Here is a 16,715-nt window from a genome sequence, read left to right on the forward strand (position 1 = left end):
TGTTGTTCTCCCATCAAATGGCCTTTTTTAGAGTCTCTATACTCCACTTAACGATTAATCAATTCAAAACTTGATTCTCTCACGATTGTTTCAGCTCTAATTTAGTTCACTTTGAAGTGCTTCAGATAATCTGATTTTATGATTTGTTCTGAAATATTTAACAGTGATTAAATAAAATAAAGCATGAATAAACTGCAGACAAACTGTCTCTGCTGTCTGCAGTCAGTATTTCGTCTGACCCTGAAGAGCATCCAGCCTCCATGAGAACCTTTGTTAGCTCACTGCTGGTCCCAGAAGAGCCGCGTTATTTCTGCAGGAAATGCCGACCAGTGGGTGTAGATATGCGGGAATTACACACAATACCTGTATTTAATAAATACATTTTAAAAACAGGCATTCTTATAAATAGCCTCTGCTGCTGCGCTTAGTAAAGCTGTCATCAGGCCTGTTAAAAACGGCTGGGACATCCGGCCGGTTGAATAATGCGTTTGCTTTTATGCCATTTCCCTTTGCGCAGCGTTTGTACGTGAGAAACTGACAGAAGCACAAAATTCTGAATGAATGAACAAATGAATGAATGAATGGTCCTTTGGTTCTCTGCAGGACCAAAGAGATGAAGACGTTTTCCTATGACGACACATAAGCACACACATGGAGGAGAGAGCGGGTTTGATTAGCAATGTCTGGATGAATAGATGAGAGTCCGGCGTCCCGACCAATCCGGCTGGGTGTGTTTAGGAACGTTGTACACACACCGAGGAGTTCCTTCTCCTCTAAAATGATTCAAAATGTTCTGTGATAAAGTCTTTTCTTAAAAACCCTACAAGTGAAAGTTTGCACCAGACCGGTGGTTCTGTTACAATAAACAATAAATCAATAAATTGCATAATATTTTAAAACAAACTCTGTCATTTCTATTTGCGTGATTTATCATTTTCTCTTTCCACTATAAACTGGATGATAAATTTTTCTGCCTGGTGTTTTGGTCTCAACTAAATCTTTTTTTAGCTGGATAATTTTATTTAGAGACTTCATAATTAATTTTATTTCATGTTTATGATGTTTTGTTTATTTATTTTTGGATATTTATGTCTTAGAGTTCCAGTGTAGAATTTAAAGTTAATTGATCTTTGAGAATTTGTTCCTAGATTATTATGTTATTATTACCATTATATTAGTTGAAAATGGTGGCAAAACAACAATATTATCGTTTATGGCAAAAATGTCTGGAACAATTTATTGTCCAACAACATTTGTTATCATGACAGGAATAGTCACAGGTCAACAAAAAATATTTTTACAAACTAAAATCACCAAAATGTTGCAACCAAAGTAATCAGATCATATATCCAGAACTTCAAATACTTTCTTCTTGTTAAATAAAAGGTGTCCAGTTTGCTTATTATTTGATGAAAACTGAAATAATATTTCATATTTTCTCAGCCATAAAAACAGGATCTGGTTCAGTCTTCATTTGAAAGACTGTAGACTTTCTGAGGCTCCTTAGCGCCCTCTGGAGGCCCCAGCTTGAAAAACACTGCTTTACCCGCTGCAGCCTAAAGTGGCCCAAATGTTTTGCTTTAATGGGACCTGTATCTGATCTTTTCATGACAGTCTGAACAACACAGGTCGGATTCTTTTCGAATGCAGCCAAGGCCATCCGATATCCGATATGCATCTGATTCACGTGACCAAACGTCCAGGTCGCTTTCATCTGACCTGAACGTCATTGATACTCAACAGATGTTACTCTTCTGCGTCCTGATAAACACGAGCTGGAAAAAAACAGCAACCCTGGCAGACTATAATGACGATTAAGTTGTTAATATGCTGGCTCCGGTTGGACAACAACTTTAAATGTGTAAGCTATGCTAACCGTTAGCATCCATGTTTACTTCCGCAAACACTGAGAACGCTGACGTTATTGCGCCCTCTACTGCGCATGCGGGTCGTTTCCCCATTCACCCTGAAGATCACATACAGGTCGCATTTATTTGGAAATCTGAACAACAACGGCAAAAAAATCAGATTTGACAAAAAAACCGTAATTGGGTCACTTCACGCTGCAATGTGAGCGCAGCCAGAAATCAATACCCCATCACTCCTTCAGCTGAGAATGAACTGCGGTCAGCTCCAGGGCCCAGTAACAGCGAACCCCCACCCAGAGTACGTCTCTATTAACCGCCCCTTTAACCGAGCGCCATACCTTTTGATGAGCTTGATGGACTTGAAGGCTTCGTCCATGTCGCCCACGCTCAGGTAGAAGCTGAAGTTCAACATGGCGTCCCGCGTTCCCTTCTCACACTTCTCCAGGCCCACAAAGTCTCTGAGAGGACGCCTGGACGCCATGACGGGGGGCGAAGCAGGAGCCGCTCTGATTGGCTGATCTGACGGTGGAGACACTTCTGGGTTCTCCTCACCTGGCTGGGATCAGAGGACCAGGTCACTAGGTGAGCTCTTGGAAAGTTACATCGATGTTTTATAAATATAAAATCAAAACATGGTAGGGCTGGACAATATGGCTAAAAACCAATATAACTGATTCATATCAGTCGACATCAATACACTGCAAAAACACATTTTTGGTTTAGCTTCTAGTGCAAATAATACACTCGAAATAAGATGAAACTAACTTCGAAGGAACTTTTCATCAAATACAGGAGCTTGTTTAATATCAATAGTTCTTAATATTGATGAAAAAGTTCTAGTTCCACTGGCAGATGACTTAATTTATAAACAAGGGAAAATGTCTTGTTATAAGTGAAAACATTTTCTGGTGGAACTAGTTTTTTCATCTATATTAAGTAATTATTCACTTAAAACAAGCTCCTGTATTTGCTGAAAAGTTTCTTCTATGTTAGTTTTGTCTTATTTCAAGTGTACTGAGAAAGGTTTTAGGTATTTGCAGTGTAATTATTTATTAGGTTTTTCCTTTTAAATATCTGAAATACTCAAACTGGTTTAGTGACCTTTCCTGTTTTATCCAGTTTTCACACAACATTTTTATTTTTTAAAAACTCATCGTTTTTATTTTTAAGTAGTTATGAGGTTTGGTGGGGAAACGTGAAACTGCTACTTGTTGCTAGGCAACCAAAGTGTGAGTGAGTTGATTCCACCAACCTAGAATATTCTACATGTTGGATATTCTATCAGATGTATTATCTACTGATATTGATCTTGTGTCTTTGATTTATTGCCCAGCCCTAAAACATGGGGTAATAATAATGGGGATCAGCTGGGAGCAAACAACAGGGAAACAACCGAGTCCAGAAGTTTACATACACTCATCATCTGAATGAATCTTTTACCGATTTATCTGAAGACTTATCTGAAGTTTCAAGGTGGGATGACGATACAACAGAAGGGTTTCTGAACAGATCTGGATTTATTGTGGATTTTCATGGTCAAAAGTATCCTGCTGAAATCAAATATTTACGAGCTCCAAATAAAGACAGACAAGTTTTTTTTTCCAAGTGCCTGAAGTTAAATAAGACCAAATTCTCTTGTTTCAGGTCAGCTAGAATCTCTAAATTATTTTCTATTTGCTAAATGCAAGAAGACGTAGCAAGAATGTTAAGAATTTTTTTGTAGCTTTCTTTGGTTTCAGATGTTTGCATTTATTTATTACAGAAGAAGAAAATTTGGAACCACTGAGAAAAAAAGTCAGAATTCTGAGAAAAAATTTAAAATTCTGAGGAAAAAAAGTCAAATTTCAGAGAAAAAAGTCAGAATTCAGAAAAAAAGTTTGAATTCTGGTACTAAAGTCAGAATTCAGTGAAAAAAAAATCAAAATTCTGAGAAAAAAGTACTTTTTTTCCCAGCGTCTGTAATCTTCTTCAGCTATGTATTTATTCACTTCAGACAATAAGAAGTACAGAAAACAGAAAATAATAACAAGACGCGCTGCAGGTTCTAGGTTTTAACTTGACTTTCTGGTGGAAAAACTTTGGTCATGGTTTAACTTAGAAAGAGACGTTTAGCCAAACGTCAGCAGGTCTGGCTCTAAATCTTAGAGTCTGTGAGGATCAATTTGATCCTGTGTGAATTTGAAAGAAAACCCTCAATAAATGCAACCATTACAGGTGTTTGTGATGTAATCAGAAATATTCAGGATGTGCTTTTAGTGCCGATCTAAGGGAGCGGACATGTTGAGGAGACACAATCACAGCTGCTGAAGACAAACACTTACTTCTGGATGAAACACACCATCTCCCCGAAATAACAGCTGGGTGTGTTTGAACACACACACACACACACACACATTTTCACATAAGAACAATCATAAAAAACAATTAATATGCTCAGAATTAAACCCCACAGATTATGACAGAGTATTAGGGCCAAGATAAGAAAAAAATTTAATCACAGGAACAAAATTGTAATAGTGTGAGAAAAAAGTTGCATGAGCATAAAATCATAGAATAAAGAATAAAGTCATAATAATATGTGAAGAAAGTCATAAGTAAAAAGTTTTACGAGAATAAAGTCGTATGAGAATAGCGTTGAAGTAATATGAGAATAAATTAGAAATAATACCAGAAAAGCCATAATATCACCAGAATAAAGTTGCAATAGTAACAGAATCAAGTCACAATAATACAACTAACTAAAGGTTGAAACGAGTAATGTTGAGCGTCTTGTAAAGTTATTCTTTGGTAACAGGTTTAGAAATAAGTAAATACTTCTTACATCTTTTAACACATCAGCAGCAGGTCTGCTGCTGCAAACGACTGAATCTATTTCACAGAAATAACCAAACAGACCTGACAAGTTGGTCACATCAGATCCTGACTTTTTTATAAAACTGATTTTTTCTTGTAATTTTACAACTTCCCTCTGGTAATATTGTGTCTTTATTTTGCAAATATTACGACTTTATTCTTGTAATTTAAAAATATAATCTAAGTTTGGCCCCTATACAAACATACAACCAGAACATTTCTAAAATTATTTTCACCAGAAGTTGCCCCATAATCCAAATACAATAACAAAGAGAGCGACTGAACTCACCTTGCAGGTAAAGTAGTAGTATGGCACATCCAGGGCGAGGAGGGCCTGAAGGCCTGAAGGCCTGGAGAAGCAGTCCTGAAGCAGGAGTCCATGTTCCTGCGTACAGAAGAGCGTCACCACTGACACGTCCTCCTGAGAGAGAAACCGTCACAGCGTCAGGAATCCTGCCAACAACGCCAAAAAGGTTACGAACGATCACTGCAGCCTGTTATCTACCAAATCTGAGAAAGCGTTGGCTGATTTCTCCGAGCCGATCGGCGCGGTCTCGCAGACAAAGAGTCGAGGTTCATTCTCATCCCAGCAGTGGGCCACAGGAAAACGGCCACCGATTTCATTTTCCTGAAACTTTTGCCTGAAATGACAGAAAATACGAGTTAGTGTGTGCCTGCCTTATTGAACAAAATCAATAAGGAAGGGCTGGCAAATGTATATAATACTATATACTTCTATGAAGTTGAACAATGTTGTTCCTTGAACAGGTTATTATAGGTCTGTAGTCTATGCAAAACATTTTTATTATATTTTTTTACACAAAATCATCTTAGATAGTGAGATTTTATTCTACTCAGCTGAATCATTGAGTTGTTTTAGGGCGTCTGTCACTTTAAATTTAAATAAGTTGCTGTTGGCTACAACTCGACGTTTACTCTCACACGTGAAAATAGCTGCAAACAGATGTGCAATTATTCAATCACACATCTTTGAAAAGCATAAGTGGAGAATCCTGCATAACCTAGAAGAATGCAGCAAGTGGTTTCTGGATGCTAAGTTAACAACAAAACACTTTGTCTGTTCCAGCAGTCATTGTAAAGCGCATACAGCGGGAAAACCAGCTGACCAAACATGTTGCAGCTCAGCTTGGGTTGCTAGGTAACGGCTCAGTAATTGCTCATTTGGTTTTTGAAACGGCTCGTTTTCCAAACACCAAAAAAGCATGACAATTTTTAAGTGGAATGTAACATTTTTTAATAGAAAATAATATTTAAAAAGTGCATACTTTGCAAGCAAAAGACAAAAAAGTTGCTGTTTTAAAAAAAAACATTCTTGTTATTTTTTGTGAAAATGCTTTTTGTATATTACATGAAATCAGCTGGTATTTTTTTAATTACTTTCACATTTTAAAAAACAAATTCTTTAGCATTTTTTAATAAAATTATTAAGAGCTGCAGGTTGCAGAACCCCAGCCTACCGGGCCACAGAAGTAGCTACAGCGAGCCAGATTTGGCCCGCAGGCCATGAGTTTGATACATGAGCAGTAAGAATAATATCTTTACTTATCGCTTTCATCAGGCAGAGAGACGCCAGTGGACGGTCTGCCGGTGAAGAAGTCAAAGTGTGTCACGGTGTCCATCTCGATGTCGTAGAAATATACTTTATGATCGGGTCGCCCGTTGACCTGAGAAACAGTCGAGATCAAATTAAATTTACAGCTTAAAAAAAGGAGATGATGTCTCTTTGATTTAAAAAGTGTGACTGAATCACGCCGAGTCACCTGAGAGGCTAGCAGGCTAACTTGGCTGCCGCTGGCGTTGCATTTGACGGACCTCAGGGCGCCGAGGTCGCTGATGTGGTCGGACAAATTCTTAGCGCCGCAGTGAGCTTTGGCGTCTCTGCAAGAGAAAACAGCGCAAAAAGACAAAACAGCGTTCAGGTGCGACGGAGGATTAGGGCCAGCATGAGGAAAAATATATACATATTACTAGAATAAAGTTGTAATAATACAACAATAAATCTGTATGAGAATAAAGTCGGAATATTATGAGTTTATTTTCATATTACGAGAATAAGCTCATAGGACTGCTAGAATAAAGCTATAATGTAACCAGAATAAAGTCACAGTAAGATGTTGAGAATAATATTCTCGTGATAAATTAGAAATAATCAGAGAAAAAAGTTGTAATATTAAGAAAATACAACTAGTTATAAATAAGACACATTTTGAGAATAAAGTCACAATATTCCCAGAATAAAGTCATAGTACACAAATAATATCAGATTATCATAAATAACAGGGCACAGCCTGCTGCTGATAATAATCTGATCATGATGTGTTAACAGATTAAGTATTTCCTTATCTGTAAAACAAATACCAAAGTATAACTTCTCAAGATGCTCAATATTCCTAATTTTACCACAGTTGTAAGGCTGATCTTTTGTTTTGGAGTTCTCATAATATTACGACTTTATTTTTGTCCTGATGCTCTGATGCATTAGTTACCGTCTGGAGAGGTCGTAAACTCTGATGTGTGCCGTGTCTGTTCCTACTGCCAGGTACGACTGGCACACGTCCAGCAGCACGGGGTTTCCCTCGGCCCGGGAGAAAGTTAGCAGCTGCTTCACTGTCCCCTGAGGGAGAAACAACAGCAGCAACGTTTAAACCGGGCCTGAGCTTCACACGGCAGGATGCGGCTACAGCTGGTAGCAACGTACCTGAGGTGTTCGGATCTGGACTCTGTTTGGTTCCACGGTGTAAAGGTTCTCATCATGAACAGCAACAATGTGGGAATCACAAGGAAATGATCCTGCGATGGATGGAAGGAAAACAGGCTAAACTACCTGAATTATTCACATTTTTTCACGTTTCACCCACAAACTTTAATGCATTTTATATTCTACACCAGAAGTCTGCAACCTGTGGCTCTTTGGACCTTCCAAAAGTCAGAATAAAATAATTTTAAAAAGAGAATAATGTCAGATTATGAGAATAAAATCGGACGAATAAAGTTGAAATAATACAAGAGTAAAGTCACAGTATTACGAGAATAAAGTTTAAAAAAAGCATGACAATAAAGTCGTTATATTATGATTCTCGTATTATTTCGACTTTATTCTTGTACCATTTTATTCTCAGAATATTATGACTTTATTCTTATTTTATTTTTTCATTTTCTTAGCATGACCCCGATGCTCTGTCGTAATTTCGCAAGTGATCAGGGAGTTTATAGTGACGCATTATCAACTCTTTGAACGTGACGTCACGCTCCCAGAACTCCGCCCACTCCGCCGTGACGGAAGTCAAAACGACCTTTGCACTCCTGTCAGAAAACACGTGTGTAACCTGATGTCGCTGTTATTCAGTTTATTTCGCTTTAAAAATGTTAAGAGGAGGCTGCGCTGTCGGCTGCAGGATAAATCCAAACATTTTATTGTGTAACTTTTAATGATGAAAGATACGGCAGCAGCCGTCAATCACAACGACTGGCAGCCCTCGGTGAAATCGCACAGTAAAAAGATTAACGTTCATATACTTTATAAGTAATAATGACCACAAATATGCAATCAAATATCGCATTATGGAGAAGGTACTCGTCTAACCATTGGTAACCATGGAAACGATGCCGCACCGTCATGTAGCCTAGCATGTATGGAAAGAACTGGTTAGCATCTCGCCTTTAATTTGATCAACACGTCAGGATGGAGGACGTATGGGTCGGTTTCTAAGCTAGCTGTTTCCAACTTTCGTAAATCCTGCCGTCTATGAGCCCCAACCAGGTGTGTTACGTTCACAGAGAAATTAACTCGACTCGAACAAGAAGCCACAAACAAACTGGCAAAAACAATTTGGGAAATCTATTTCCATCGCTCTGTCCTTCACTTCTGACGTCTGTCATGGCGCCTGGAATGATTCAGTGACGGGTTAGGGTTAGGGTAGTAGTTGACGTAGTTGCAAAGGGTGAATACCTGTAACATGCAGAGCCGTCCCTGAGAGCTCAAAGACAGAGATGTGTTTCCCGTTCCAGACCGTCACAGAGTCCTGTCGGAGGAACAGAAAAGCAAGTTTCATTTCATCGCCTGTCAGAGCAGAACTAAGCAGAGTCCAGCTGTTTTGTTTGGTTTCACCTTGCTAACACACACTCCTCTGATGTGCATGTCACACTGCAGAGGAAGCGTCTCTCCTCTGCTGAAGTTCGTGATGCTGAGCTGAGTCGGGGCGAGCTGCACTGCTGCCACCTGCTGGCCGAAGTGCGCCGACATCACATGCTCACTGAGGATCAGAACCGTTCTGGAGTTGTTGGCGGCCAGCAGGTTCTGATTGGAGCCCCACTGATGTCACACACACACACGCGCGCGCGCGATGAGGCAGGATATTTCTGTTTGTATTTCTGGAATACAACCGTTTGTTTAAATGTTGTGCTCAGACTGAGGCGGTACCTGCAGCTCGGTGACGTTTCCATGGATCTCAGTGGGAGTCTGCAGCTTCCACAGGGCTTTAGCGTCGGCTTTGTAGCTGCTGCTGCTCATCGGCTGCATCGCCGTCTTCCACATTGCTATGCGGCCTTTGGAGGTTCCAGCTGCCAGGATCTCTGCACATTTCACATTTTTATTAAAGAAAGCAAATAATTCAGAGCTACTCAACAGTAGTACCGCATGCTGAAATAATGACGGGAGGGTTGGGTCGGTTTTTTCAGTTGGGTCTGATTTCCTTAAGATTGGGCAGTCAGCCGATACTTACATCTCAAAACTGATCTTATCTACCGCCACTCAATCCTGAAAATCAGCCGCTGACGGACAGACCAGCCCCTCAGCCTTAAAGATAATCACTAAAGGTCCACTGATTTATCAGCGCCAGTTTCTTTAAGTTTGGGAAATTGGTGATGGGCCGATCATCCCCCTTGGCAAAGGTCTAAAAATCAGCCGTATCCTCTTCTGCTGTGCAGTCTGAGAGGTTTGGCCAACAGACCGGCCCACCGGGTCGTGTCTGCCTGTTTCCGGTTAACAACAGACACCCCACTGTTACCAGTGCTTGAGTGACGAAGTTGCAAAGGATCAAGATAGTTTTTAGTAAGATAGTTTTGTATTATTTCAAGCGTAGTAAGATATTTGCAGTAGAAACTAGACAAAAATACTCAGTAAGATTTTGCATTTTTGCAGTGTAGGTGTTGCTGGTGGTGTCGCTGGATAATGGATGGATAAAGTAAGTATTTTCCAGATTTTCTGCCTCTAAATGAATTTACCTTTGGCTGCGCAGTAGGAAACACAGTTGATCATCTCTCCCTTCTTAAATCCCAGAGTTTCGTCCAGAGATAGAACGTAGTTCTCATCTCTCTCCAGGTCCCAAATTCTGACATGTTTAAAGGAAAATAATTCAACAGGTTAAAATCACGCTTCACTCATTTATGTTGGTCTGTAGAGGAATGGCGGGTAGAAACTGACTTGATGACTGGTTCGCCTGTCGCTGTGATGAGGAGGCTGTTCTCAGTCCAGATGATGTCGACGTTCTGCCCGGCTGTGCTGCTCAACTTCACCTGCAGACAGAAACCAAGCAAAGTAAGAGGAGAACTACTTCAATGTGTTTTTACTCAAGTAAAAGTACAAAGAAATGACTGATACAGGAGTAAAAAAAGGTACTTGAGTAAAAATTTTACTCAAGTACTGATTAACTGATCAAATTATCAGTCATTTAATATTTAAAAATTACATCATCTGGCCGACCAAAATACAAAGTTACATGGAAATTTTGGTATTTTAAGGAAAATAATGGTATTTTAATGACAATAATTCATATAAGCAACAAAAAATAACAAAATTGGCCAAAATAAAATTCTTCCAAATCAGTTTCTTTCAATAAAAAAATTATGAAACTTTACCAGAAACTGCAGGTGTGTGTCTGAGTCTGGTGGATTTTTGGTTGAAACATGTTTGTTGTACATTCAGTGGGTAGAAAATGCAGACATTTTACTAAAGTAGGAGTAGAAATACTTCATAATGAAATTACTCAAGTAAAAGTAACAAGTACAGCGTAGTGAAAACACTTTTAAAAGTACATTTTACAAGTAAATGTACCTGGTTAGTACCCAACTCTGCCTGTTACATTAAACATAACCTGGTTATTTATTTATTAAAATGAAGATGAGACATTTACTGCAGAAATCAGACATCTAACTCTAGGAACCTACGGTCAAAGCGTACCTTCATGAACTCGTGAGCTCCCCCTTCTGGTCTCAGTGTGTACTGCGACAGCATCAGGGTGTCCGTGACGACCACCAGCACACCTCTCTTCTCCAGGTAGAAGAGCTTCCTGATGGAGCCGTCCTCGCTCAGCAGCGGGCTCGTCTTGCCCTGTTCGTCCACAGCATGGACCTTTCCTGCAGGTCATCACACATCGGCTTCAAACAGTTTAAACGGCGCGGAAAACACAGGGGGCGCCAAAATTGATTTAAAAAAAGATTGAATCGCATACAAAATTTTTTTTAAATAAATGTAAGTTAATGTAACTGATTTAAATGTTATTTTTGTTGCCTATTTTCTGATTGGCTGCCAGTTAAACTCATCAAGTTGCTTTGCTGCTCAAGCTAGCGTAGCGAGCTAGAAATGGAAAAGTTTCTGACAAAAGGAGACCAAAGGAGCCAAACTCTGCTGTGATAAACCATAAGAACTATAGGAATCAAATTAAATTTGATGTGATTATTATAAAATAATATTTTCTTATAATCAAGTAAGGGGTTTGTGGTAAAAAAAAAAATTGTGATTATCTGGTAATAAAGTCGAGCTGAATAACTTATCACAATATAAGTTTTTCATATCAGTCGATATTGATAATTATTGGTAAGTTTTTTGTTTTAAATATCTGAATTACAGCCAAACTGGTGACGTGACCTTAAATGTTTTATCCAGTTTTTCCTCCATTTAGTTTTTTACTTTTTAGCAGTTATGAGGCAAAGTGGAGAAACTTGAAACTGCTCGGAAGGTTTCTCAGAATGTTGTTGCTAGGTAACCGAAGTTTGGGGGAGCTAGAAACTGCTTCTTACCCAGCAGGTTGTTGCTAGGCAACCAAAGAGTGAGTTAGTAGGTTCCACCAACTTAAAATATTCTTTATATTGAATATTGTATCAGATGTACTGTCTATTGATATTGATCACATATTAATACTGTTATTGATTTATTGTCCAGCCCTTTAATAAAGTTATAATATATTCTATGATAATAAAATTCTCTGTTACAGGATAATTTAAAATAAGAAAAAATGAGGCAGCATTTATGCTAAATGAATAAAATAATTACTGACTAGTGGATAAAACATTCTAGTAGTGGATTTTTTTTTACATATTTTGTAGCTTTGTGTTTGGGTTTGTAAAGAGGGGGTTCCCGGGCCTTTGGGGGCCATGTCACAGAAACGTTTGAACCGTCTTACCGTCGGAGGTGCTGACGTAGAAGCCCAGTCCCTCCTGAGGACCCATCTTCAGAGGCGCCCCTTTCCAGCTGAACATGTCCAGAGCCGATTCGTCTCCGCTCACCGACGCCCGCGCCAACATCGCCACGTCGCTATGGAAACAACACGGATCAGATCAGGTGTGAAAACAGGCTCATTTCCACCTGCAACGTTTCTCCTAATGTCTTTAGATTTTAATATGGTTTGCTTTAAAGGTCAAAATGTTCAAACACTTCCTGGGAACTTTTCTGTCTCTCTTATACTAATAATAAAAATCTAAATCTTTATCTATAAATCACTTTATATGTAACTTTTAAAGTACTAGGATCTCTTTAATTTAGCTTCTCTGCTGCGGCTTCTTTAATCTGAACTAAAAACTAATGATAATGGATTTAAGATAAATAAAGTATTAAAAAACTTATAAATTATAATTGTTCCTGTGGATCTACATTTTTGACTGTGTGAAGAAAGATTCTGATTTTTCTGTTTTCTTCTTTCACAATCAACACATAATATATCTTCAAATAAAACCAATAACAATAATAATGTTAGAAAGTGTTTTTGAAAACTTTTGTACTACTTTTGCACCTGTTTGCAACAAACTTCAATGTATTTAATTTGCATTTAATGTGATGAAGCAACAGAAAGTGTCATGATAAATTTTGCTGGATGATAAATGTTCCCTGTAATTATTGCAATAAATGATAATATTGTCATTTAGAAACCATTTAAAACGGTTTCAATGAAAATGGCTTAATAATGCAAGTTCACTCCCTGGAAGATCAATAAACTAATTTATTAATTTAGTAAAGAATACTTCTCCCTGGAGCTGGAAGATACTTTAAATATCCAAAATAAAACAATAACCAGAAACTATAAATAAAAAATGAAATAACCACAAAACCCCCGAAAACATAAATAAAAGGATTATTAAATCTCTTAACATAAACAAAAATGTTTTTTATAAAGCAAAATCGGGGCTATAAACTTTGTTAAAAAGAAAAAAAATTAAACTGAAAAGAAAAAAATTAAACTTCTCAAAATTACTATTCAAATTAAGTCTTTTTTTTGTTGTTTCAAAGTAAATACCCAATTTAGCTCCACATTTTTTCCATCTCATCTTCCCCAAACAACAGATTTGAATTGATCATCAGGATGAAAGTTATTGATCTCATTTTAACTGATTAATTGCAACAGGTTTAGCTTTAAATCTGTGAGCTACTTACACCCCAGGAGAGGCAGGTTTGAAAATGCAGCAGGTTAAAGGTTTGTTGTAGTCGTGCTTAACGAGGTAATTTCCTAAAAGTCGCCCTCTGGCATCTAATTTCCACACGGCCAGAGCTCCATTCTGCCAAAACACAATGATTGTTAAATTCAGAACAAAAACAGCGTTTATGTTTTATTCACGTTATGAAACAGCAAACCTGATCTCCGGTTACCAAGCGGCTTCCGGAGCCGCTCCACTCCAGCAGCGCGATGCGGGCCGTGTGAACGGCCGGCAGCACGGTCTGATCTCCGGACGGATGCATGAGCAGCACCACCTCTCCGCTCTCCCAGCCCAGAACCAGAACCGGCTTTACGGGATGCCAGCGCAGCACGACGGCCGGCTGGGCCCGGTCCACATGGCAGCTCTTCACACACTCACCCTGAGTTTGGACAGGACCACAAAGAAACACGTAAGGCTTCAAACATCAGTACTGATACGAATTTATCAATCAGTCTTCATTATCAATATAAACTCTATAATTAGAAATATGCACCATGTTGTATTCAATTCAAACTAACTTAAAACTGGCTTAAAAATAAGAATCTCGCTGTGAAATTAAAATTTTAACATGAAAGGTTTTGACATCAACAGTTTTTGCGAAGGAGTTTTTAATATAATAAACAAGCCTTGTATGAAAATATATCCTAATTTATTGAATATGACTGCAAATGTTAATATCAGACGGAGATTACTCATACGGTACGGTGCTAACATTAATGTAACTACCAGGTTGTGGATTATTTAACAGAAAACCAATAAATATCATAAAAACCGACAAAACAAACAAATGGCAACAACCACATTTAAACATTCTTTCTAGATAATATATCTTAAATATTCCTCCATAACTAATAATACACTTAACAAAAGTGTAAAAAATTGGTATAATTACTATTAACAGCAAAATATATATAAAAAACCACAGTAAAATAATTTTTTCTTAAAAAGTTGGTAAATGTTTACAAATCCACAGGATTTGTTGATCATAGTGAGAGGAATAACCAGTTATAGACCTGCTGGTAAATTAATTAATTCCCATGTGAAGGAGGGGGAACAGTTCAAACAGCTGAAATATTTGTTCCTCTCCCATAACGTTGGAAATAAAGGGCCCAGGATTTCATCTTGGATATTTTCTAAACACAAACACTATATCAATACTCCACGCAAACAAAACGGGAACCAATGAGAGGAATCGTTTTTAACGGAGTTGAAGTAACGCTGCAGCTGATCCATCTGACCGTCTGATCCCAGTTCACCTGCTGCAGGTAAAGATCCACGCTGCCACCAGAAGCAGGGCCGCTCGACGCCACAGCCAGGATGGGAAGCGTGGAGTGCCAGGTCAGATGAGACGGCAGATTGCTTCTGTCGGGGGCTTCGATGCGGTGGTCGAAATACACCGCCATGTTCCCTCAGTACGGCTGGATGACAGAGATGGAGTTAGGAACATACTGCCAAAATACAGTATATATATGTGTGTGTGACGATTTATTCAACGTACATTAAATCAGACAGAACTTTATTCTTTATTCTAGAATAATCAGTAATCATGTTCTAAATATCTTTCTCACAGGTGAGTTTGAAATGTGATCTGGCCTGATCTGGTAAAACAAACTTTGCTGGATGATAAATTGTCTCAAAAATTATTGCGATAAACAATAGTATTGTTGTTTACCTGTGTCTATATATTTTTAAGTAAAGACATAATAATGCAAGTTTGCCCTCTAATAAACTTTAAAATTGTACGAACACTTTAAATATCCAAAATAAAACACAATCAAAAACAATAAATATAAAAATTAAAACATAAAAACAATAGTAACCATAAATAAAATGGATTATGATTCTATGTAAACAAATTTTCCCTTAAAAAAATATTAATTTTCAGAATGGAAATGATCAAGCGTATTTTATTATTTACTTATTACGACAGGTTTAGTCATCCAGTCTGTTTTATTGATATTTGTACAGATATTTAGTAGATGTTTTACTGTCTTGCTGATGTTGTTATATGATTGTCTCTGTGTTGTTTATTTTCTTTTTCACCTTACTGCAAGGAAACATTTTCAGGGGACAATAATAAAGTAATACAGATACAGATCACTTCTTTACTTGGTGTTATAGGTGGTGAATCAGAAGTTGATTCTTAAAAATCATTTTAAGAATTAAAATGTGCAGTTTTTCTTTTTTTTTTGAAAAATCTCTTGTTTTCATTTATTTTTTTTAAAATTACTCCACTCTATTGCACATTTCTTTTAAACAGATGTGCTAGTTTTAATAACTGTACTACTTGTCTCCTATTGTTTATTTTTATATTTTTTTATGTTGTGACGCTACATGTTTACATTTGTCTTTTACTTGGCTTCTAACACAACCGAATTTCCTCACATTAAATGATATTTCTATTCTAGTTTGGCTTACCTTCAGGGTAATTTTACTTTAAGGTTGCATTAACAACGTATAACATTAACACAGGCAGATTTAAATGAACTCGATTACGGTCTCTAATACGTAACAGTCAGCTATGAAGAACGCCACAGGCTTTATGCGTAAAAAAGGACAAACCTTACAGCATCAATTAGATGTTAGCATAGCTTAGCTAGCAAAGTTAGCGCCTGTAGTCTCTTCCTCGCTGAAACACACACAAAAAAAAAAAACTACAAAAACTATTTGGCAATTGAGACTTACTTTACTGTCTCTTCTTTTCAATTAGCGACACTTCGCTTTGTCACAACGGACGGAGCGCGTCATATGGACCGTTACTTCAAGCGGTGTTGTCTACTGGAAAAGCGTCTTTCTCAGTTGCCCATGACAACCTCAGAGGCTACGTAAGGAGGCGGAGCGACGGAAAACAGCGAACGGAGACGAGTCCGTACCGAAGATGGAACATTGATGGTGAGCCATAGATGGCTCAGAAAGTGCCTGTACGAAAACCCATAAGATGATCACAAACGGCGCTATTTTAACGTTTTATGTTGTTCCAATTATTTAGTAGAATATGTTCAAACAGTACTTTTATTATGATGTACAAAAATTGGCTTAAGCCTCCAATCACAACTTTCCTTGCTTTTTGTGCTTTTAGCAGATTTATTTTTGAGTATTCTGATTAATTATGTATGCACCAATTTCTTTAAGAGTATTGTTTTTGTGTGCCTTTGTAAATGTTTGATCATTTACATCTCTATAAAGCCATTCTTATTGCTTATGGTAATGTATACGTTTTATTTATTAATAATAGTTTTAGAGTACTACAAATGTACTTTCATAAACATAAGCCAACATTAAGCTTGT

At 37.8% G+C, this 16,715-nt stretch overlaps 1 protein-coding gene across 2 annotated transcripts in view; it reads right to left on the bottom strand.

The window, feature by feature from the left end:
• ift140 (intraflagellar transport 140 homolog (Chlamydomonas)) overlaps positions 1-16,258 on the bottom strand; it is a 37,879-nt gene extending 21,621 nt beyond the window's left edge. Inside the window, exons 1-18 of one of the 2 annotated variants that reach the window (XM_027999777.1) lie at positions 16,113-16,258; positions 14,684-14,845; positions 13,585-13,806; positions 13,387-13,508; positions 12,143-12,273; positions 10,921-11,096; positions 10,165-10,256; positions 9,966-10,072; positions 9,163-9,314; positions 8,851-9,054; positions 8,692-8,764; positions 7,441-7,532; positions 7,229-7,356; positions 6,503-6,620; positions 6,285-6,406; positions 5,227-5,362; positions 5,011-5,142; positions 2,207-2,424 (exon numbers count right to left, since the gene is read on the bottom strand). In XM_027999777.1, coding sequence (XP_027855578.1) covers positions 2,207-2,424; positions 5,011-5,142; positions 5,227-5,362; positions 6,285-6,406; positions 6,503-6,620; positions 7,229-7,356; positions 7,441-7,532; positions 8,692-8,764; positions 8,851-9,054; positions 9,163-9,314; positions 9,966-10,072; positions 10,165-10,256; positions 10,921-11,096; positions 12,143-12,273; positions 13,387-13,508; positions 13,585-13,806; positions 14,684-14,830 — 2,372 coding nt within the window. In that variant the 5' untranslated portion in view covers positions 14,831-14,845; positions 16,113-16,258. Of the gene's footprint in view, positions 1-2,206; positions 2,425-5,010; positions 5,143-5,226; positions 5,363-6,284; positions 6,407-6,502; positions 6,621-7,228; positions 7,357-7,440; positions 7,533-8,691; positions 8,765-8,850; positions 9,055-9,162; positions 9,315-9,965; positions 10,073-10,164; positions 10,257-10,920; positions 11,097-12,142; positions 12,274-13,386; positions 13,509-13,584; positions 13,807-14,683; positions 14,846-15,994; positions 16,014-16,112 lie in introns of those variants that run through there. The other variant, XM_027999786.1, reaches the window with a different exon arrangement.
• Between the last annotated feature and the right edge of the window lie 457 nt (positions 16,259-16,715).

This window comes from Xiphophorus couchianus, chromosome 2, assembly GCF_001444195.1.
Source record: "Xiphophorus couchianus chromosome 2, X_couchianus-1.0, whole genome shotgun sequence".
Taxonomy (NCBI): Eukaryota; Metazoa; Chordata; class Actinopteri; order Cyprinodontiformes; family Poeciliidae; genus Xiphophorus; species Xiphophorus couchianus.